This window comes from Megascapheus bottae, chromosome 31 (genome assembly GCF_031878675.1).
Source record: "Megascapheus bottae isolate mThoBot1 chromosome 31, mThoBot2.hap1, whole genome shotgun sequence".
Taxonomy (NCBI): domain Eukaryota; kingdom Metazoa; phylum Chordata; class Mammalia; order Rodentia; family Geomyidae; genus Megascapheus; species Megascapheus bottae.
Window position 1 is genome coordinate 5,314,254 of NC_143539.1, and position 16,248 is coordinate 5,330,501.

General features: G+C 51.7%; 1 protein-coding gene across 4 annotated transcripts; it reads left to right on the forward strand.

Annotated features, from left to right (window-relative positions):
* Positions 1 to 1,246: 1,246 nt before the first annotated feature.
* Positions 1,247 to 15,417, forward strand: Ceacam1 (CEA cell adhesion molecule 1). 4 transcript variants are annotated; one of them, XM_090322851.1, is made up of 10 exons: positions 1,247 to 1,578; positions 1,917 to 2,004; positions 2,773 to 3,132; positions 7,409 to 7,687; positions 8,390 to 8,644; positions 9,986 to 10,261; positions 11,876 to 12,002; positions 13,294 to 13,346; positions 13,889 to 13,923; positions 14,967 to 15,417. In XM_090322851.1, exons 2-10 carry the CDS (start codon positions 1,938 to 1,940, stop codon positions 15,081 to 15,083), a joined length of 1,569 nt encoding a protein of 522 aa, XP_090178977.1. In that variant the 5' UTR covers positions 1,247 to 1,578; positions 1,917 to 1,937; the 3' UTR covers positions 15,084 to 15,417. The 4 variants fall into 4 exon arrangements, with proteins under 4 accessions (XP_090178977.1, XP_090178979.1, XP_090178980.1 ...); XM_090322853.1 differs by lacking the exon at positions 13,294 to 13,346 and having other exon boundaries at positions 1,248 to 1,578; positions 14,967 to 15,052; XM_090322852.1 differs by lacking the exon at positions 1,247 to 1,578 and having other exon boundaries at positions 1,820 to 2,004.
* The last annotated feature ends 831 nt before the right edge of the window (positions 15,418 to 16,248 follow it).

Sequence of the window (16,248 nt, forward strand, 5' to 3'; positions counted from 1 at the left end):
TCACCCAGGCCTTTTGCTTTCATTTGTTTTGGGTACTAGGATCTCAGTAACTCTGCCTGGGCCACCCCCCCCCACAAACTTGCAAATCTCCTTTCTTCACCTCCCAGGTAGCTAATGTACACGCCAAGAATACATCACCATGCCCTTGTTGGAGGAGGCATGGTTCAAGTGGTGGAGTACCTTTAACACATGCAGGGCTTTGGGAGGATACATAACAAACGTCCACTGAGATGGTTCATCCTTGTTATACTCATATGCAAACACCTCAAAACCTTTGGGGGGTTGGAAGCATGGCTTAAGTCAGCCAAAATGAGCAAAAGTATCAGGTACTGAGTTCCAGTTCTGAACTTGGACAAAAACAAAAATGCCTTCTGGGCAAAGAGATCCCAGTATTTTTAAAATTTATGTATGTATTTATGTATTTATTTATTTAGTGGGTTATGGGATTTAAACTCTGGGCCTGGGTGTTGTCCATGAGCTCTTCAGTACAAGGCTACCGCCCTATCCCTAGAGCTACAGCCCCACCTCCCCTTTTCTAGGGGTTGATTGGAGATAGTCATTAGTGACGGGGCTGGCTTTGCACCAAGATCTTCAGATCTCAGCCTCCAGAGTAGCTAGGATTACAGGCGTGAGCCACCACACTCTACTCTCCCAGGATTTAGAGACAAGAGTCTGGCCGGCCAATTGCAGGACACATCCATAGACAGCCTGGGGTCACAGGACTCCTAAATCCATCCCCCCCCCAGCCATGCACAGTTGAGACTCCACCTTGAGGATGGGGGGAATGAGGTGTCTCTGAACAGCTGTCCCCTTTCTTATCACACCTCACACTAGAGGGTGTTGGGAAGACTGGGGGGGGCCCTCAAGAAATAGGACCCAAGATGGTGGGGTCCCTGAAGCCTGGAGGTCAGAACCCACCTGCACCCAGAGGTCAGGGTGTCTGGGTCAGTCCGGCCCCCTGGCTGTAGTTCCTGCTCATGACCTCCAGGGGGTGATATTGGACCATGCAGGGAATTCGCAGCTGCTGGAATCCCAGGAGCCTGATCTTGGCTTGGATTTAGGAGGTGGAGATGCAATCTGATTTCTCCCCCTGGCTCTCACAATCCCCATTAAGTCTTTGCTCCTGCCTGGCCTGCTCTGTCCTGCCTGCTGCTTCCGATCTCTGAGCGCTGTTCTGCAAGGTGTCTTGGCACCATTCCCTCCCTCCTGCCACCGCAGCAGACAAGACAGCCAGGGGAGCAGAGAACAAAGGGCAAAGGGCACCCAGAGCTCTGTAGACACACGGAGATGGAGGATCTCCCGTGAGGGGTGCCGGAGCCCCACCACAGCCCGTCAGCTCCTGAGGACACTGCTCCTGCTGGGGGTCCCTGGATCGGGTCCCCAGCACCAGCCACTACTCAGGTGATTTACCCCCAGGCACCCCTCCCCTCCCCCAGGGCCTTCCCTGTCATTTTCTTGCCACAGGCGAATCCCACCCGGCCTGCTGGGTTTCTGAAAACACTTCCCTGTGTCTGAGAGCCCCCAAGGGATCACAGCTACCCTCAAAGCCAGGACGCCTCACGACAGCGTGGCCCTAAGGTGAGTGATCCCACAGAGGGCAGGGGTCCCCTCAAAGGGTTGCTGCTTCTCACAGTGTGCTGGGAGACTGAAACCCAACACAGAAAAAGAGAAGAGGAACTGGAGGCAGGACCCTGAGTGGGGGAGGGGGAGGAGGGAGGGAGGAGGAGGGAGGAGGAGGAGAGAGAGGGGCAGGCTGTGGTGACAGATCCCACCCCTGCCCCATGTGACCCTAGAAAGTGCTCCAGCCCTGGAGGAAGCTCAGTTCACAGGGAGGAAGGACAGAGCTGACATCCAGCCTCCGGAGAAGTCACTCTTTGGGGAGTGGTTCTGGAATCGAGGCTTCCCTTTCTTTCTAGGTAGGGGCTACAGAAGACACCATGAAGCTCCACTCAGCCTCTCCACACCGCCAAGGCCACGTCCCCAGGCTCCGGCTGCTGCTCACAGGTGAGGGGAGGCTCCCTGGGTGGGAGGAAGAAGGCCTGGGGAGCACGAGGCGTGGAGAGGGGACGTGAGGAGGGGACTGGGGGCTTTTGGTGGGAGCCTGAGAGGGACATGGCTCACCATAGAAAACTGTCCATGAGCTGGAAGCGCTAGGCGGAGGAACGTTCCATTGGTTTCAATTTAAAAAACGGCTGGGACACCTGGGTGTCCCCGTGACTCTCCAAAGAAAACCAACCAGATGAGCCAACGTGGCCTTAGCCACCCCCCTCAGAAATTGCCAAATAAACCCCATGGACTCCCAGGGTCCTGTGTTCCTTCCTTCATGGATATCTGAGCCTGGCCCAGGCCTGGGGGTCACCACAGAGACCACAGAGTCCCTGTCCCCACACAACTCCCGCCCCTGCAGTGAGGGTGTCCAGAAAGGAGGGGGGGGAGGTGTGACAGCCACAGAGGGGACAGAGCAGGAGAGGTGAGAAAGCACCCCAGGGTCTCTAGAGGAGGAGGTCAGGGAAGGCATCTCCCCAGGGCACCCTGGGTATGAGCAGGGGGGTGAGAGGGTGGTGCAGCTGTGCCGTGAAGCACTCTGGGAGGGTAGTATGCGCAGAGAGGTTAGTTCAGGGGCATTGAAGGAATGGAGGCCATGCTGGGGACAGAGCCAGCCAGCCAGACACAGCTCAAGGCGGGGGTGGAAAACACCTTCTCAGGGCTCCAGTCTCCATCTCTTCCCCAGGAGCCTCACCAGTGACCAGCTTCTCTCTCTCTCCCCTCCAGCCTGCCTTTTAGCCCTGTGGACCCCACCCGCAAGGGCCCAGCTCAGTATCGAATCCGTGCCACCTAATGTAGCCGAAGGCCAGGACGTTCTCCTACAGGTTCACAATCAGCCAGACGACAGTCACGTCTATCGCTGGTTCAAAGGGAACAGTGTAAATGAAGACTATCGCCTGGTAGCGTACTCCCCATCCACCAGAGAAAACTCGACGGGCCCCGCCTACAGTGGCCGGGAGACCGTCCAGCAGGACGGATCACTCTTCTTCCGGAATGTCACTGTCAATGACAGTGGAGTCTACACTCTGGACATCCTCAGTGTCAATTTTGTCAGTAAGATGGTCACTGGCCAGTTGCGAGTATTCGGTGAGTTCCCCGGGCCTCTGGGTGTTGGGCGGGGTTGTCTGTAGCTCCGGCCTATAGGTGTGTGGTTTGTGTGGTCTTCCTTTCCCTTGCTTCCTGTGGCCCTGGCATCTGGATGGGGCTTGTGCAGTAGAAACCGATTTGCAAGGACAGCGAGAGAGAGACAGAGAGAGATGTTGGGAGCCAGAGTGGAATCAAACTGTACTTTGATTTGCATCAGATAATTGCTTGATTGTCTTATTGTTTTTTGGCCTTCTCCCCAACAGTTCCCTGATTAACCATCTGGATGTAACACCTGGCAGTGCCCTGGTCTCCAGAAGGGATATAAGCTTTGAGTTGATAATAAACGGGGCTGCAGTTTTTGCCTGGGCTGCAGACCTCCCGGACCTGATGTGTTTGTCTCTCTTCTATTTTTTCCAGTCCCTGCCCCCTATTTCAGGAACCTCAATTTGCTGCTGGTAGGCCCCGGCAGAGAGAGACAGAGACAGAGACAGAGACAGAGAAGGCAGACAGAGACAGACAGAAACAGACAGAAACAGAGAGAGAGAATGACAGCCAGATGGGGTAACGGTTTCCCCCAGGAAAATGGCACTTCTTTTTTTTTTTTTTTTTTTTGAGCTATTTTTTTTTATTGTAATTAGTAAAAGGGTTACATGATATTTGCCAGATAGAAGGTGCATTAATTCACATACATTGATACCCTTTCACATGTCTTGGTACCCATTTCCCTCCCCCCCCCCCCCCAGAAAATGGCACTTCTTAAGAACATATAGGGCATGAGCAGAGCTTGGCTTAGGAGAGCCCAGGGGTATGGCAATCAGTCTCAGCCCAGGGTGCCTCTGCTTCAGTCCCCCCCCCCACCACCTCTCTCTCTCTCCCTTCCTCTCCCTCTCATTCTCGCTGGCTGGCTCCTTGCGCTTCTGGCCACAGCTGGAATTCTGCCTCCTGTCTGTGCTGGAGGAAAGACAATTGTCTGTCTAAATGTCACAAAATATCATAAACGGCTGGGACTCCCCAGAGCCACACCTGGGGAGGGCTTCCTGACACTGCTTTAGAGACTCGGGGTGCAGCCAGCACCGAGGCTCAGGTACCCCTGAGGGGCTTTTGAGATTCCACAGACGGGAAGGCCAGCCTCGAGGGATGGAGTCCCCAGCTCAGAGAACTCTCTCCTGGAGGAGCAGCTGATGTGGGCAGCTCCTCTTTGCTTCTTTTACAGACACTGTGCTAAACTGGAAGCTGTTTTCTATGTGTCCTAGTAAAAGGGAAACTGAGTGACTCTGAGCCTTCAAGCCATGTGTGGCACACCAGAGACCCACGATGCCTGCCTGTCTGTGTCCACAGCCTTGTCTTCTCCAGGAGGGGAAAGTGTGTGTGTGTGGAGGGGGGGGTTAGGTGTCTGTGGATCATAGAGGAGCTGCTGGTTCTGAGATGCCAGCCTCTGGGGTTGGCAGCGTGTGGCTCAGGTTAGTGAGAACAAATGGACAATTGTAGTTCTTACCTGAGAACTGAAGGAGCGGCCCCTGTAGACGGTTCTGGATTTTCCCCTCTGCTGACCTCACTTAGACTTGGAATGGTGTTGCCTGCGTGCTGTGGGGTGCACTTCCCTGCCTCACGGCCTCCCCCCCATATACCACAGGCCCTGAACCCCACAGAGAGCCCACGGTGTGGTCAGTTCTCAGTTGTTTTCATTGTTGTTGTTGTTGTTTTCCTGGTGCCCATCCTGGCTGGGGCTTGAACTCAGGGCCTGTGCATTGTCCTTGAGCTTTTGTGCCAAGTAGCTTGTATGCTACTGGGGCTGGTTTGGAACCATAACCCTCCCATGTCAGCCTCCAGATTAGCTGGGATTACAGGCATAAGCCACTGGTACCTGCCTGGCTAATTCTCTATAGCCTTATGATGGGAGTGGGGAGAATGAACTTGAATCATTGAATGGACGGCCTGGAACTTCTTCAGAGACTGGAACTTGACCTGCTGAGTCCTAGCAGTTTCCAGCCACACCTATTGCCAGTCCCTGTTGGAGGCCTGGCTGCCGAGTTCCAGGTGACCTCAGCTGGGCTGGGTAGGGGGTGTTGCTCAGGGAGGCCCATTCAGCCTGAATCAGCCGTGACGCTGCTTCCGGTCTCTGGGGCCTGAAGTTGTTATCACCTCCTCTGTACACTGTCATGGGTATTTCCCACTCTCCGCCTCTCTCCTGCCAGTCAGCTTCCTGTGTATGCCCAGCCGTTGTACTCTTGCCCCCAGAATAATGGCAGCGGTGCCAGACAGCAGGGCAGGCCTGGCAAGCCACAAAGCCCTAAGTTCCACCGTTCTTTTCTCTTCTTTTCATATTTTTGTTAGTCATGGGCCTTGAACTCAAGGCCTGGGCACTGTCTCTGCATCCTTTTGCTCAAGGCTGGTGATCTGCCGCTTTGAGTCACAATGCCACTTCTGGTTTTCTGGTGGCTCATTGGAGATAAGAATCTCACGACTTTCCTGCCTGGGCTGGCTTTGAACTTTGATCCTCTTATCTTAGCCTGCTGAGTAGCCAAGATGAAAGGCATGAGTCACTGGCATCCCCAGTTACACGCTTTTCACATCCCCAGGTGGGTGGCTTCACCATCCTCAAGCCACCTGTGTCTTCGCGATGACATCATGGTCGGGAGGCTTGTCCTTGAACAGTCACAAATGTCCTAGTCACTCACACCCCTGGGGTCCCCACTGGGGACCAAGACTTCTGAATTTACTAAAATGACTCTCTTATAATAGAGACACTTCAGACTTCTCCTATGACCAGCTCTTCAGAGCCCCTCTATAGTTGCTGATTCCGAGCAGCTGTGGTGTGTGTGTGTGTGTGTGTGTGTGTGTGTGTGTGTGTGTGTGTGTGTACATGTGCTGCGGCTTGAACTTTGGACCTTTTATTTGGTGTTTTCAACCACTCTCTGCTTTGGGCTGGGTATTTGGAGATTGCCCACTTTTTGCCGGTCATTTGGAGAGAGTCTTGGGTTTTGTCTGCCTGGGCGAGCTTTGAATCTCAGTCCTCAGCTCTCAGCCTCCTGAATGATGCCTGGATGGAAGGCCTGCGTTTTACCAGTCCTGGAGCTTGAACTCAGGGCCTGAGCACCATCCTTGAGATTTCTCAAGGCTAGAGCTCTACCGCTTGAGCCACAGCATCACTTCTGGCTTTCTCGATGCATGTGGTACTAAGGAATGGAACCCGGGTCTTTGTGCCTGCTAGGCAAGCACTCTACCACTAGGCCAAACTCCCGACTTGACAATACATTTTTTAATTTACCTACTCAACTTCCTATACTAGATCTGACAAACACATGGCCCATGAGGGCCAGACTGCCATATTTCCATTGATTGTGGGGCTTGAACTCAGGGGGCCTGGGCACTGTCCCTGAGCTCTTTCACTCATGACAAGTGCTCTACCACTTTAAGGCACAGAGCCACTTCTGGTTTTCCGGTGGACCGTGGGAGATCAGCGTCTCAGGGACTTTCCTGCCCGGGCTGGCTTTGAACTGTAGTCCTCAGATCTCAGCCACCTGAGTAGCTAAGATGACAGCTGTGAGCCACCTGGCTCCGATGGCCACGTTTCATTGCCATCTTTCTACCATTCAGTTCTTCTGTTCTTGTCCTTGGGTTCCAAGGAAGACTGCCACAGTCGTCCCCAGCCATCTGCAGTGGAGGAGGAGCATTAAAAGGCCAAGGACCAAGACAATGGCATGGCCAAGACCGCTCCATGGCCTTGCCTGCGGCCCCCATGCTAACCTAGATATTTCCTTGGAGTCAGGCACTCTCAGTCACCTAGAGAGTCTGCGCAGAATCGCCCACGTTGAGGCCCCGCCTCTTAGGGCCAGAGCCAGGGCCAGGGTCAGTCCTGAGTCCTGATTGCCGGCCCCTGTGTCTTCACGTCGGGCTGAAGGAGTCGCCATGATTCAGCTCTAGGACAGCCTTGAAAGGCGCAGTCTCAGAGGGAGGTCCGTGTGGTTGGAGGTGTTCAGTTTACACTGGTGGGGCGGTGGGGCAGTGAGGGCCATGAGAATTCTGGCCATTTCCGTCTAGGTGGGTCTGTTGCTCATGTGAGCCGTCTCTGTTCTCCACCCATGCACAGGCTCCATGTTTTCTGAGCACTCAGGTCTCTGGGCCTCTGCTGATAGTCTCACCCCGCCTGCATGCTAAGGATTCCCAGGTTGGCTGGGAGGAGAGAGGGGGCCCACACTGGTGGACAGGGGCCTTGACAGGGGGCGGGGGTCAGAGGAACCACACGGGGCAATCTTTCTCTCTGTTGTCCATGCAGCCAAGTTATCCAAACCCTTCATCACAAGCAATGACTCCAGCCCCGTGGAGGGGGAGGACTCTGTAGCATTAACCTGTGCTCCTGAGACACAGAATACGTCCTACCAATGGTGGATAAATGGCCAAAGCCTGCCAGATGACCCCAGACTGGACCTGTCCCCAGACAACAGGACGCTCACTTTATTCCATGTCACAAGAAATGACATAGGACCCTATGAGTGTGGAATCTGGAATCTAGTGAGTGCCAACCGAAGTGATCCATTCTTCTTGAATGTGTCCTGTGAGTAGCTTCTATTTCTCTGTCATTCTGGCTGTCCGGTCCAAAGACACTGTCCTAGAACAGAGATCTCTCACCCCCAGACACCCAGGCTGCCTAAACCATTGCCCTCTTCCCCCCCTCCCCGCCCCTCCCCCTCCCCACCACCTCCAGCCCCAAAGTACATCCAGGAAGCCTAGCCAGGAGCTAAGGAATGGGTGAGAAGGAGCCATCAGCCAGTGGGAGGGGCTTCTGGCAGGTCATATCCTGTGGTGGACAAACAGAGCTTGCGTCAGACCCAAGCCCTGTGAACACAGTAGGATAAAGCTGGGATATTTCAGTATTTTTTTTTCTTTCCTATGCAGTGCCCTGTGCAAAGCTCAGTGAAGTGGTCTATCAACGAATATAGTCTTAGCTTTGGATGTCACTTTTATTTTTATTTAATTATTGTTTTCCAGGTGCCAATCCTGGGGTTTGAGCTGAGAGCCTAGGTACTGTCCCTTAGATTTATATCTATTTCTTTTTGCTCAGGGTAGTCATTCTACAACTTCAGCCATAGTTCCAACTTCTGGCTTTTTGCTGGTTCGTTGTAGATAAAAGTCTCACCAAAGTTAGCTAGGATCGTCAAGCGTGAGCCACTGGTACCTGGTGACACTTAAAATTGAGACATCCCTTTGAGTCTTCCGTCTGATGACATCAACTGTGACTTTATTCTGTTTGCTTCAGATGGCCCGGATTCTCCCATCATATCCCCCCCAGGCTCATATGTCGGTCAAGGGACCAACCTCAGCCTCCTCTGCCACACAGCCTCTAACCCACCTGCCCAGTACTCATGGCTGTTCAATATGAGCCCTCAGTCATCCACACCAGAGCTTTTTATCCCCAGCGTCACTGCAAACCATAGTGGATCTTATGCCTGCCACGCCTATAACTCTGTCACTAACCTCAATAAGACCACAGTCAAGAATATAACAGTACTTGGTAAGTGGATTCCCGGGACATCAGCTGACCCAGCCATCGGGGAATCTTTGGTCTCTGAGGCAGTTAACTCCAGACACAAGCAATCTCACCCCAGACTCTAGCTCTCCTGCTGAGATTTGCTTGCATCTCATGGCTGACTTGGGGTTCTATCCTGGGTCTCCTAGACCCAGAAAAGCTCCAGGTTAGCAGGGGCCTTCCCAGGAAAAGAGAAGATGGGGTCTTTGTCAAGTCGGATTCTTTCTGTCACTGACTCCGCCCTTTCTGTGGCCTCTTGTTCTCTTTTTACTTGGTTTATGATCAAGGAGCTTTCTCTCCCGATGAGAGGGGAGTCGCCGTATCAGATGGAGGATAGCAGCTCCAGCTGCTACCAGCTCGGTTTCTGCCTCATCTGGCGACTGGTGGTGATGAGTAGACTCTCTAGGGGCCGAGATGGGGCAGGTAGAGAAGGTTCCTGGCTTAATCTTGAAGTCAATCAAATACCACCATCTCCGCTTCTCCTGCCCCCCAGGGTCAGGTGCAGGGAAATTGGGACAAGCCAGCCTCAGGGCTGAGCTCTGAAGTCCCAGCTGCACCTACATAGACCCCAGCACAAGCAACCTACGTGGAGAAGCAGGGGGGAGCCTGACTGGAAGAGCAGGAAGCTTTAGAAGGGGCAGTGCCAGTGTGTCTATTTGTAAGGACGATGAGAACGCCAGGCTTTTGTGAACACAGTGACCATTCACCTCTGTAGTTTTCGTTCATTGTGCTATTTAATCTACAGATCAGGAAATAAAAGTCCTCTTCAAACAGTAATTCTTTAGTTTGGAGTTTCTCCAGATCCTGAACTCATGAAGACTGAGTCAGCTTAGTTCCCTGACAAAAGTATTTAATGAAGAGAGAGAAAACAACATGGGGCCAGGAGTTTGGCATAGTGGTAGCGTGCTTGCCTAGCATGCACAAAGTCCTGGCCAAAGTGGTGCTGTGGCTCAAGTGGTAGAGCTGTAGCCTTGAGAAAGCCCAAGGACAGTGCCCAGGCCCTGAGTTCAAGCCCCAGGACTGGCAAAAAAAAAAAAAAAGAAAAAAAGAAAAAGAAAAAGATCCATGGGGGAAAATGTGTCGCCTGAATGTGAAGCTTTTGGGTGCATGGGCCAAGTGGTTCCTGATGTGCAGTCCTCAGAGCTGGCCAGGGTTCTTGGTCAGGGGGTCACCCTGGATGATCTGGGGGGCAGACGTCAGAGGGAGATAACAGCCCTATCCTTGCAGATCATCAGGTGTGACCTCCGCAGAGCGGGCAAGGGCCCTGAGGCGAGGCTCTCTGAGGGGGGCCTGCCTCAGTGGTCCCCTTCCTCTATTTGTCCACAGAGTTGGTGACACAGCCCTCCATCCACGCCAGCAACACCACAGTTGAAGAACAAGGCTCCGTGGTCCTGACCTGCAACTCTACAGTCCCTGAAGTCACGATTCAGTGGACTTTCAATAACCAGAGTCTGCAGCTGACCACGAGGACCAAGCTGTCTGAGGACAACAGCACTCTCAGCATAGATCCTGTGAGGAGGGAGGACAGTGGGGAGTACAGGTGTGTGGTCTCCAACCCAGTCAGCTCCATGACGAGTGGCCCCTTCAGGCTGGCTGTGAACTGTAAGTCACCCTCCTCTTCTCCCTGGGTTATCTACTCGGGGGGGGGGGGTGGGGAGGGCTTTACCGTGGTTGCACAAGTGGATAAGAGTCATAGGGAAAGGAATGGGTACCAGAGCCAGACACCCGAGGCCACACCTGCATGACTTTAATAACGTAGTTTCTTTCTACTAGTTGAGGTATTTCAGCGTAAAAGCATGTTATTTTTCTCAAGTGCTTTTGTTGCATCCATCTCCTTGATCAATTTAATTTTCTTTTTTTCTAGGATTCTACCTCAGTGGGGTTTGTGTTTCTAGGAATTTGTCCACCTCAGCAAGGGTTATTCAGTTGTTGCAGATTATTCATGATTCCGTTCCGACTGTTCACGTTATTCGATTGTTCATACTTGTAGAATCACTGTTGCTCTGAATAGGTAATAGAAACGTTTCCAGGTTCACATCTAGCTTGAGTGATTATGTGTGCGTCCTGGGACTTGAACACAGAGCCTGGGCTCTGCCCCTGCTCTTTGTGCTCAAGGCTAGCCCTCGACCACTTGAGCCACAGCTCCACTTCTGGGTTTGTGAGGGAAATCACTGGAAATGAGTCTCGTGGATTTTTCCTGCCCGGGCTGGCTTTGAACCACTATTTTCAGATCTCCGCCTCCTGATGAACTAAGACATATACCAGCACACAGTGGAGGCTTAGAGCACTTGGAAGGATCTCATGACCATACTCAACACTGGCAGCTTGCAGCTGGCTTTGGGTGAAGGCTCAAATAGTTGTAGCTGAAATAAAGAGGAACCGGATGCAAAAAGCCTTGGGGCGGGGAGAGGACTTTACACTAAAAATAAAATCACTGGGACAAGGTGCTCACTAAATCTGGGAGAAATTATTTTAAAATAAATGAATAGCCAGTTGGTGATAGCCTATAATCCTAGTTACCAGAAGGCCCAGAGTCAAGATCTAAGGATCATAGTTCAAGACCAACCTGGGCAAGAAAATCCATGACAGTCTTATCTTCAATTAGGTCCCCCAAAAGCTGGGAATGGTTCAAGTGGTAGAGTGATAACCTTGAGTGAAAGGAGCACGAGACGCCCCAGGACAAGGCTTCCCCCTCCCCCACAAAAAAGTAACAATAGTTAAGGGCAAACTTTCAAGTCTGGTAGATGAGTTTGGAGCCCCTAAGGTGCCGCGGTGAGGGGGCTGGACGTAGACGGTATTAAGAGAGGGAAATGCAGCCAAGGCTCCGACGCAATGCTCTCCGGGAAGGGGAGAGAGCAGGAAGGATGCTTTCAACCACAGCGCGGTTCTGAGGGTTTCTCAAGGCTGGTGGTGAAGTACTGAGCCGAAGTTGCCCATCAGAGAGAGAGAAGAAAAAAAAAAATTGAACAAACTGTCTTACAGAACTGCAGCCGCTTTGCTCGCCGTGGGAGCGATTGACGCTTGTGCTGGGGAGGCGTTGAATTCAGGGTGCACAGTCTGGGCCTCTGTCCTTTAAGTCCTTCCAACAGGTGGACACGGAGGAAAAAGAGGCGATCATGGAGAAGTAGGGGCAGGTGCAACACACAGAAGTGTTGCCCTCGGCCTCTCACTGGCAAATAATTTCACCTCCATTTCTTCTCTTTTCTTCCATGACAGATGACCCAGCGCAACCCAGCTCTGACCTCTCGCCCGGGGCCATCGCCGGCATTGTGGTTGCAGTTGTGGCCGGGGTGGCTCTGATAGCAGCCCTGGCCTACTTCCTGTACTCCAGGAAGACTGGCGGGTATGATGGCTTTTCCTCTCCTTCTGCTTTCTCCATGCCCACTGCTAGGCGTGAGAGAGGAAGGGACTTCTTTATCTCCTGCTCTGGGCTGACTGCCTCCTTCTGCTAAACTTCCTGCTTTCCAGCACTAATACCTATGGGTCTGAAGGCTCCCTGTTTGCATGTTGCCTCTCTCAGTTATGGTTAGTCCAATTCCCAGTACGCTACAGCAAATCCATCCAATGAGGCTCCCCTGCCCAGCCCCCCACCCCACCCAGGAAGCCAAGAGCTGAGAAAACAAAAAGGGCAGCTTGAGAAAGCAAATCCCATGCTCTGTGAACCACAATAGTAAGAAGAGGTAGGAGGAGGAACAGGACAGGAAAAGCCAGCTGAGGCCCAATGTTTGGCCTGGTGGCAGAGTGCTTGCCTAGCATGCACCAAGACCTGGGTTCAATTCCTCAGTACCACATACATGTGAAAACCTGGAAGTGATGCTGTGGTTCAAGTGGTAGAGCTCTAGCCTTGAGAAAGCCCAAGGACAGTGCTCAGGCCCTGAATTCAAGCCCCAGGAGTGGCAAAAATTTCTTAAAAGCCAGCCAGGCATGGTGGCTCACACCTGTAATCCTAGTAACTCAGGAGGCTGAGATCGGAGGATTGCAGTTCAAAGCCAGCCTTGGCACTAAAAAGTCCGTGAGACTCTTATCTCCAATTACTCACCAGAAAACCAGAAGTGGGGCTGTGGCTCAAGAGGTATGGTGGTAGCCTTGAGCTGAAGAGCTTAGGGACAGTGCCCAGGCCTAGAGTTCAAAAAACAACAACAACAACAAAAAGCCAGAGGCTGGTGGCTCATTCCTGTCAGCTTTTCTGAATAGCTTCTAGCTACTCAGGAGACTAAGGTCTGAGGATCATGGTTCAAAGCCAGCCTGGGCAGGATAGTCCATGAGACTCAACTCCAGTGAACCACCAGAAAACCAGAAGTGGAGCTCAAAGTGGTAGAAAGCTAGCCTTCAGCAAAAAAGCTCAGGGACAGCGCCCAGGCTCTGGGTTTAAGCCCCATGATCCTCCCACCCCCAGAAAAAAAAAAAAAAGAGAGACAGTAGACAGAACATCCCACCAACAGGAAAGGAACAAACATTAGCCGGGATCATGGTGAGACCCAGGAATGAGGAATACTGTGAGGAATGCCAGCGAACGAACATGACAGACGTCAAGGAGTTCCAAGGGATTTCTTTCTGGCCCAGCCTTCCAGGCTCAGGGAGCAAAGGTCTTGGTTCTTAGGGAATAGAAGTCACAGTGTCTGATGTTTATTTAGGGCAAGTGACCAGCGCGACCCCACAGAGCTCAAACCCTCAACTTCCAATCACAGTAAGTAAGCCAGCTCACCCCATGAGGAGGGGGTATGCTCCCCCCACGGCCCGCCCTGGCAGCTGATCCCGGATTGACAGATCACTCCTGTGTAAATTGTCACGGAGGCCTTCTCTACTTCCCAGCTTTTAAGTTGGCGGAGGGCCTTCTGCCTCTCCCAAGCCACAGAAGGGTCCCCTGAGAGGGGGGAGCCACTCTTTCTAAGCTAGGCAGGCCTGAGGAAGCCAAATGATACCTCCTTGCCCTACTCCTTCCCTCCTGCTCTGTTATGCATGTGGCATGCTCCCTGGGTGAGACTTTCCTTGTCTTATGTATGCTCTGATGCTCTGCGGCATCAGTGCCCTTTCTGCCATTGGGCCATGTCGCTAAGAAACACATCCGGGCAATACATAAGAAGGAAATCAAAATCAAGGCCTCATCATGGACATTACCTGTTCACGGATGGGTCTGCAGACTCTGGCCGCAACCAGAAAGGACAGACAAGCTCTTAACTTGGCTTTGTAACTCCCAGGGTTGCTAACTCTTTATTTTGCTCCTTCCAGGTCGGGAAATTTCTCGTGACAACTCTCCTAATGAGGTAAGCATAGCAAGTGTCCTGGGCTTTTTTCTTTTTTCCTCATGGAAAAGTTTTTCTAGAGAGAAAGGATTAAACTTGAAGACAAATGTGAGTGATTTGAGGTCTTATTCCTCAAGGTCGCTCTTATGTGTAGTGTCTTAAGAGTCAGACTGTATCATCTTAGCCGGGCATGGATAGCATATGCCTGTAATCCTAACTACTCGAGAGGCTGAGGTTTGAGAATCATGATTTGAATCCATTCTGGGAAGATAAATCTTCTATTAACCAGCAAAAGACCAGAAGTAGAGCTGTGGCTCAAGTGGTAGAGCACCAGCCGTGATCCAAAAAGGGAAGTAAGAGCTTGAGGCCCTGAATTCTCAAGTCTCAGTATCATTACACACACACACACACACACACACACACACACACACACACACACACGACAGAGACACACATTTTCATTCTCTATACAAAGAGCAATGGAAGTCAAGATGTAGGATATACTTACATGCATCTGGCTTTTTTTTTTTTTAATCAGTTATGGGGCTTGAACTCTGGGCCTGGTCGCTGTCTCTGAGCTCTTCAGCTCAAGGCGATAGCCCTACCCCTTAAGCCACAGCACTACTTCAGTTTTTGATGGTTAACTGGAAATAAGAATCTCACAGACTTTAGTGCCCGGACTGGCTTTGAACCTCGATCCTCAGATCTCAGCTTCCTGAGTAGCTAGGATGACAGGTGTGAGCCACCACACCCGGCCATCTGGCTCTTTTGAATTCAACATTGTTTTGTGAGGTGGACTGACAATTTTATTTACTTTTTGGTGCCTGTCCTGGTGCTTAAACCCAGGACCTGGGCACTGTCCCTGAGCTTTTTTGCTCAGGGCGAGCACTCTACTACTTACAGCCACAGCACCACTTGTACCTTTTTTTGGAGAGAAGAGTCCCATGGACTTTCCTGCCTGGGCTGGCTTTGAACTCAGATCTCCGCCTCCTGAGCAGCTAGGATGACAGGCGTGCGCCATGGGTGCCCGGCTGCTTTAACAGAGCCCTACTTGTACATTTCAGGTGGATGAAGTTTCATATTCTTCCCTGAATTTCAATGCTGCACAACCCAAAAATCCGACGGCAGCGCCTCCCTCAGTGACCACAGAAACAGTTTACTCGGAATTGAAAAAGAAGTAACGCCTCAATCTGCCTCTGCACTACTGATGCCTCCCACATCTCTCACCACCTCACCAGAGGGCTCGAGCCCTCAGGGGGTAAGGGAGGGGGTCCCCTCTCTTTGCCGACTCCTGCCCATCCAGAAGGACCACTGGACTCCTGTGGGCATCAGTGGAAGAGAAGATGGATCCTGGAGTCTGGCACAGCTGACTTTAGAAAAGAGTCACAGGATCCTCTTACCTGTCTCACCCAAGCTGGAGAACATTCATTTTCCACCCTTCATGCCTGTCTTATCAGTCTTACTTGAGTTTGCCATAGCCTTGAGGGTGAGATCACACACACACACACACACACACACACACACACACACACCCTTTTTTGTCATTATGTGCCAGAAAAGAAGGGAGAAAGAGAGAAAAATCAAAGCAGGAATGGCTTTTCTCTCCAAATCCTGATCTGAAACCAGATCCATCCCCTGCAGTGTGTTGGGGATTCTCCACTTCTGTCCCCTCAGTGCAGCCTGTCTGTAGCATCAGGGGCCAGGCATCTTGTTGCTTGAAGGAAACACCATCTAACTACCCCTTTGGACAAGGCGGCCTCCAGGGAACCCACTAGAAATAGCTAGTGACTATGGCATGTTGTCCGATTCCTACTACACAATGCAAAAGTGCAGGTACATCTTTAATAATAGCTGTTGTTTACTCAAAGAGGTACCCAGAAAAGGACTGATTTCACCCAAGGCACTGATGGCTCATGCCTGTCCATGTAGTAAGTCCAAGTCTAATAGATTATTTTTAAAAGGCAGAAGCTGGAGCTATGGCTCAAGTGGTAGAGTGCTAGCCTGGTGTGAAAAAAGCTCAGGGATAGCACCCAGGTTCTGAGTTCAAGCCCCACAATCAGCACCAAAAAAAAGGGGGCGGGATTTTGATTTTTAATAGACACAGTCTGCTGGGAACTTGGGAAAGGATTGGAAAGCTACCCTTCATTAACTACTTGTAAAGAACATAGAATCATTAAAGCCAGGTGCTGGCTACGCAGGAGGCTGAGATCTGAGGAGCCTCGTTCAAAGCCATCTTGGGCAGGAAAAGTCCGTGAGACTCTTCTCTCCAAGGAACCACCAGAAAATCAGAAGTGGTGCTGTGGCTCAAAGTGGTAAAACACTTGCCTTCAGCAAAAGATCTTAGAG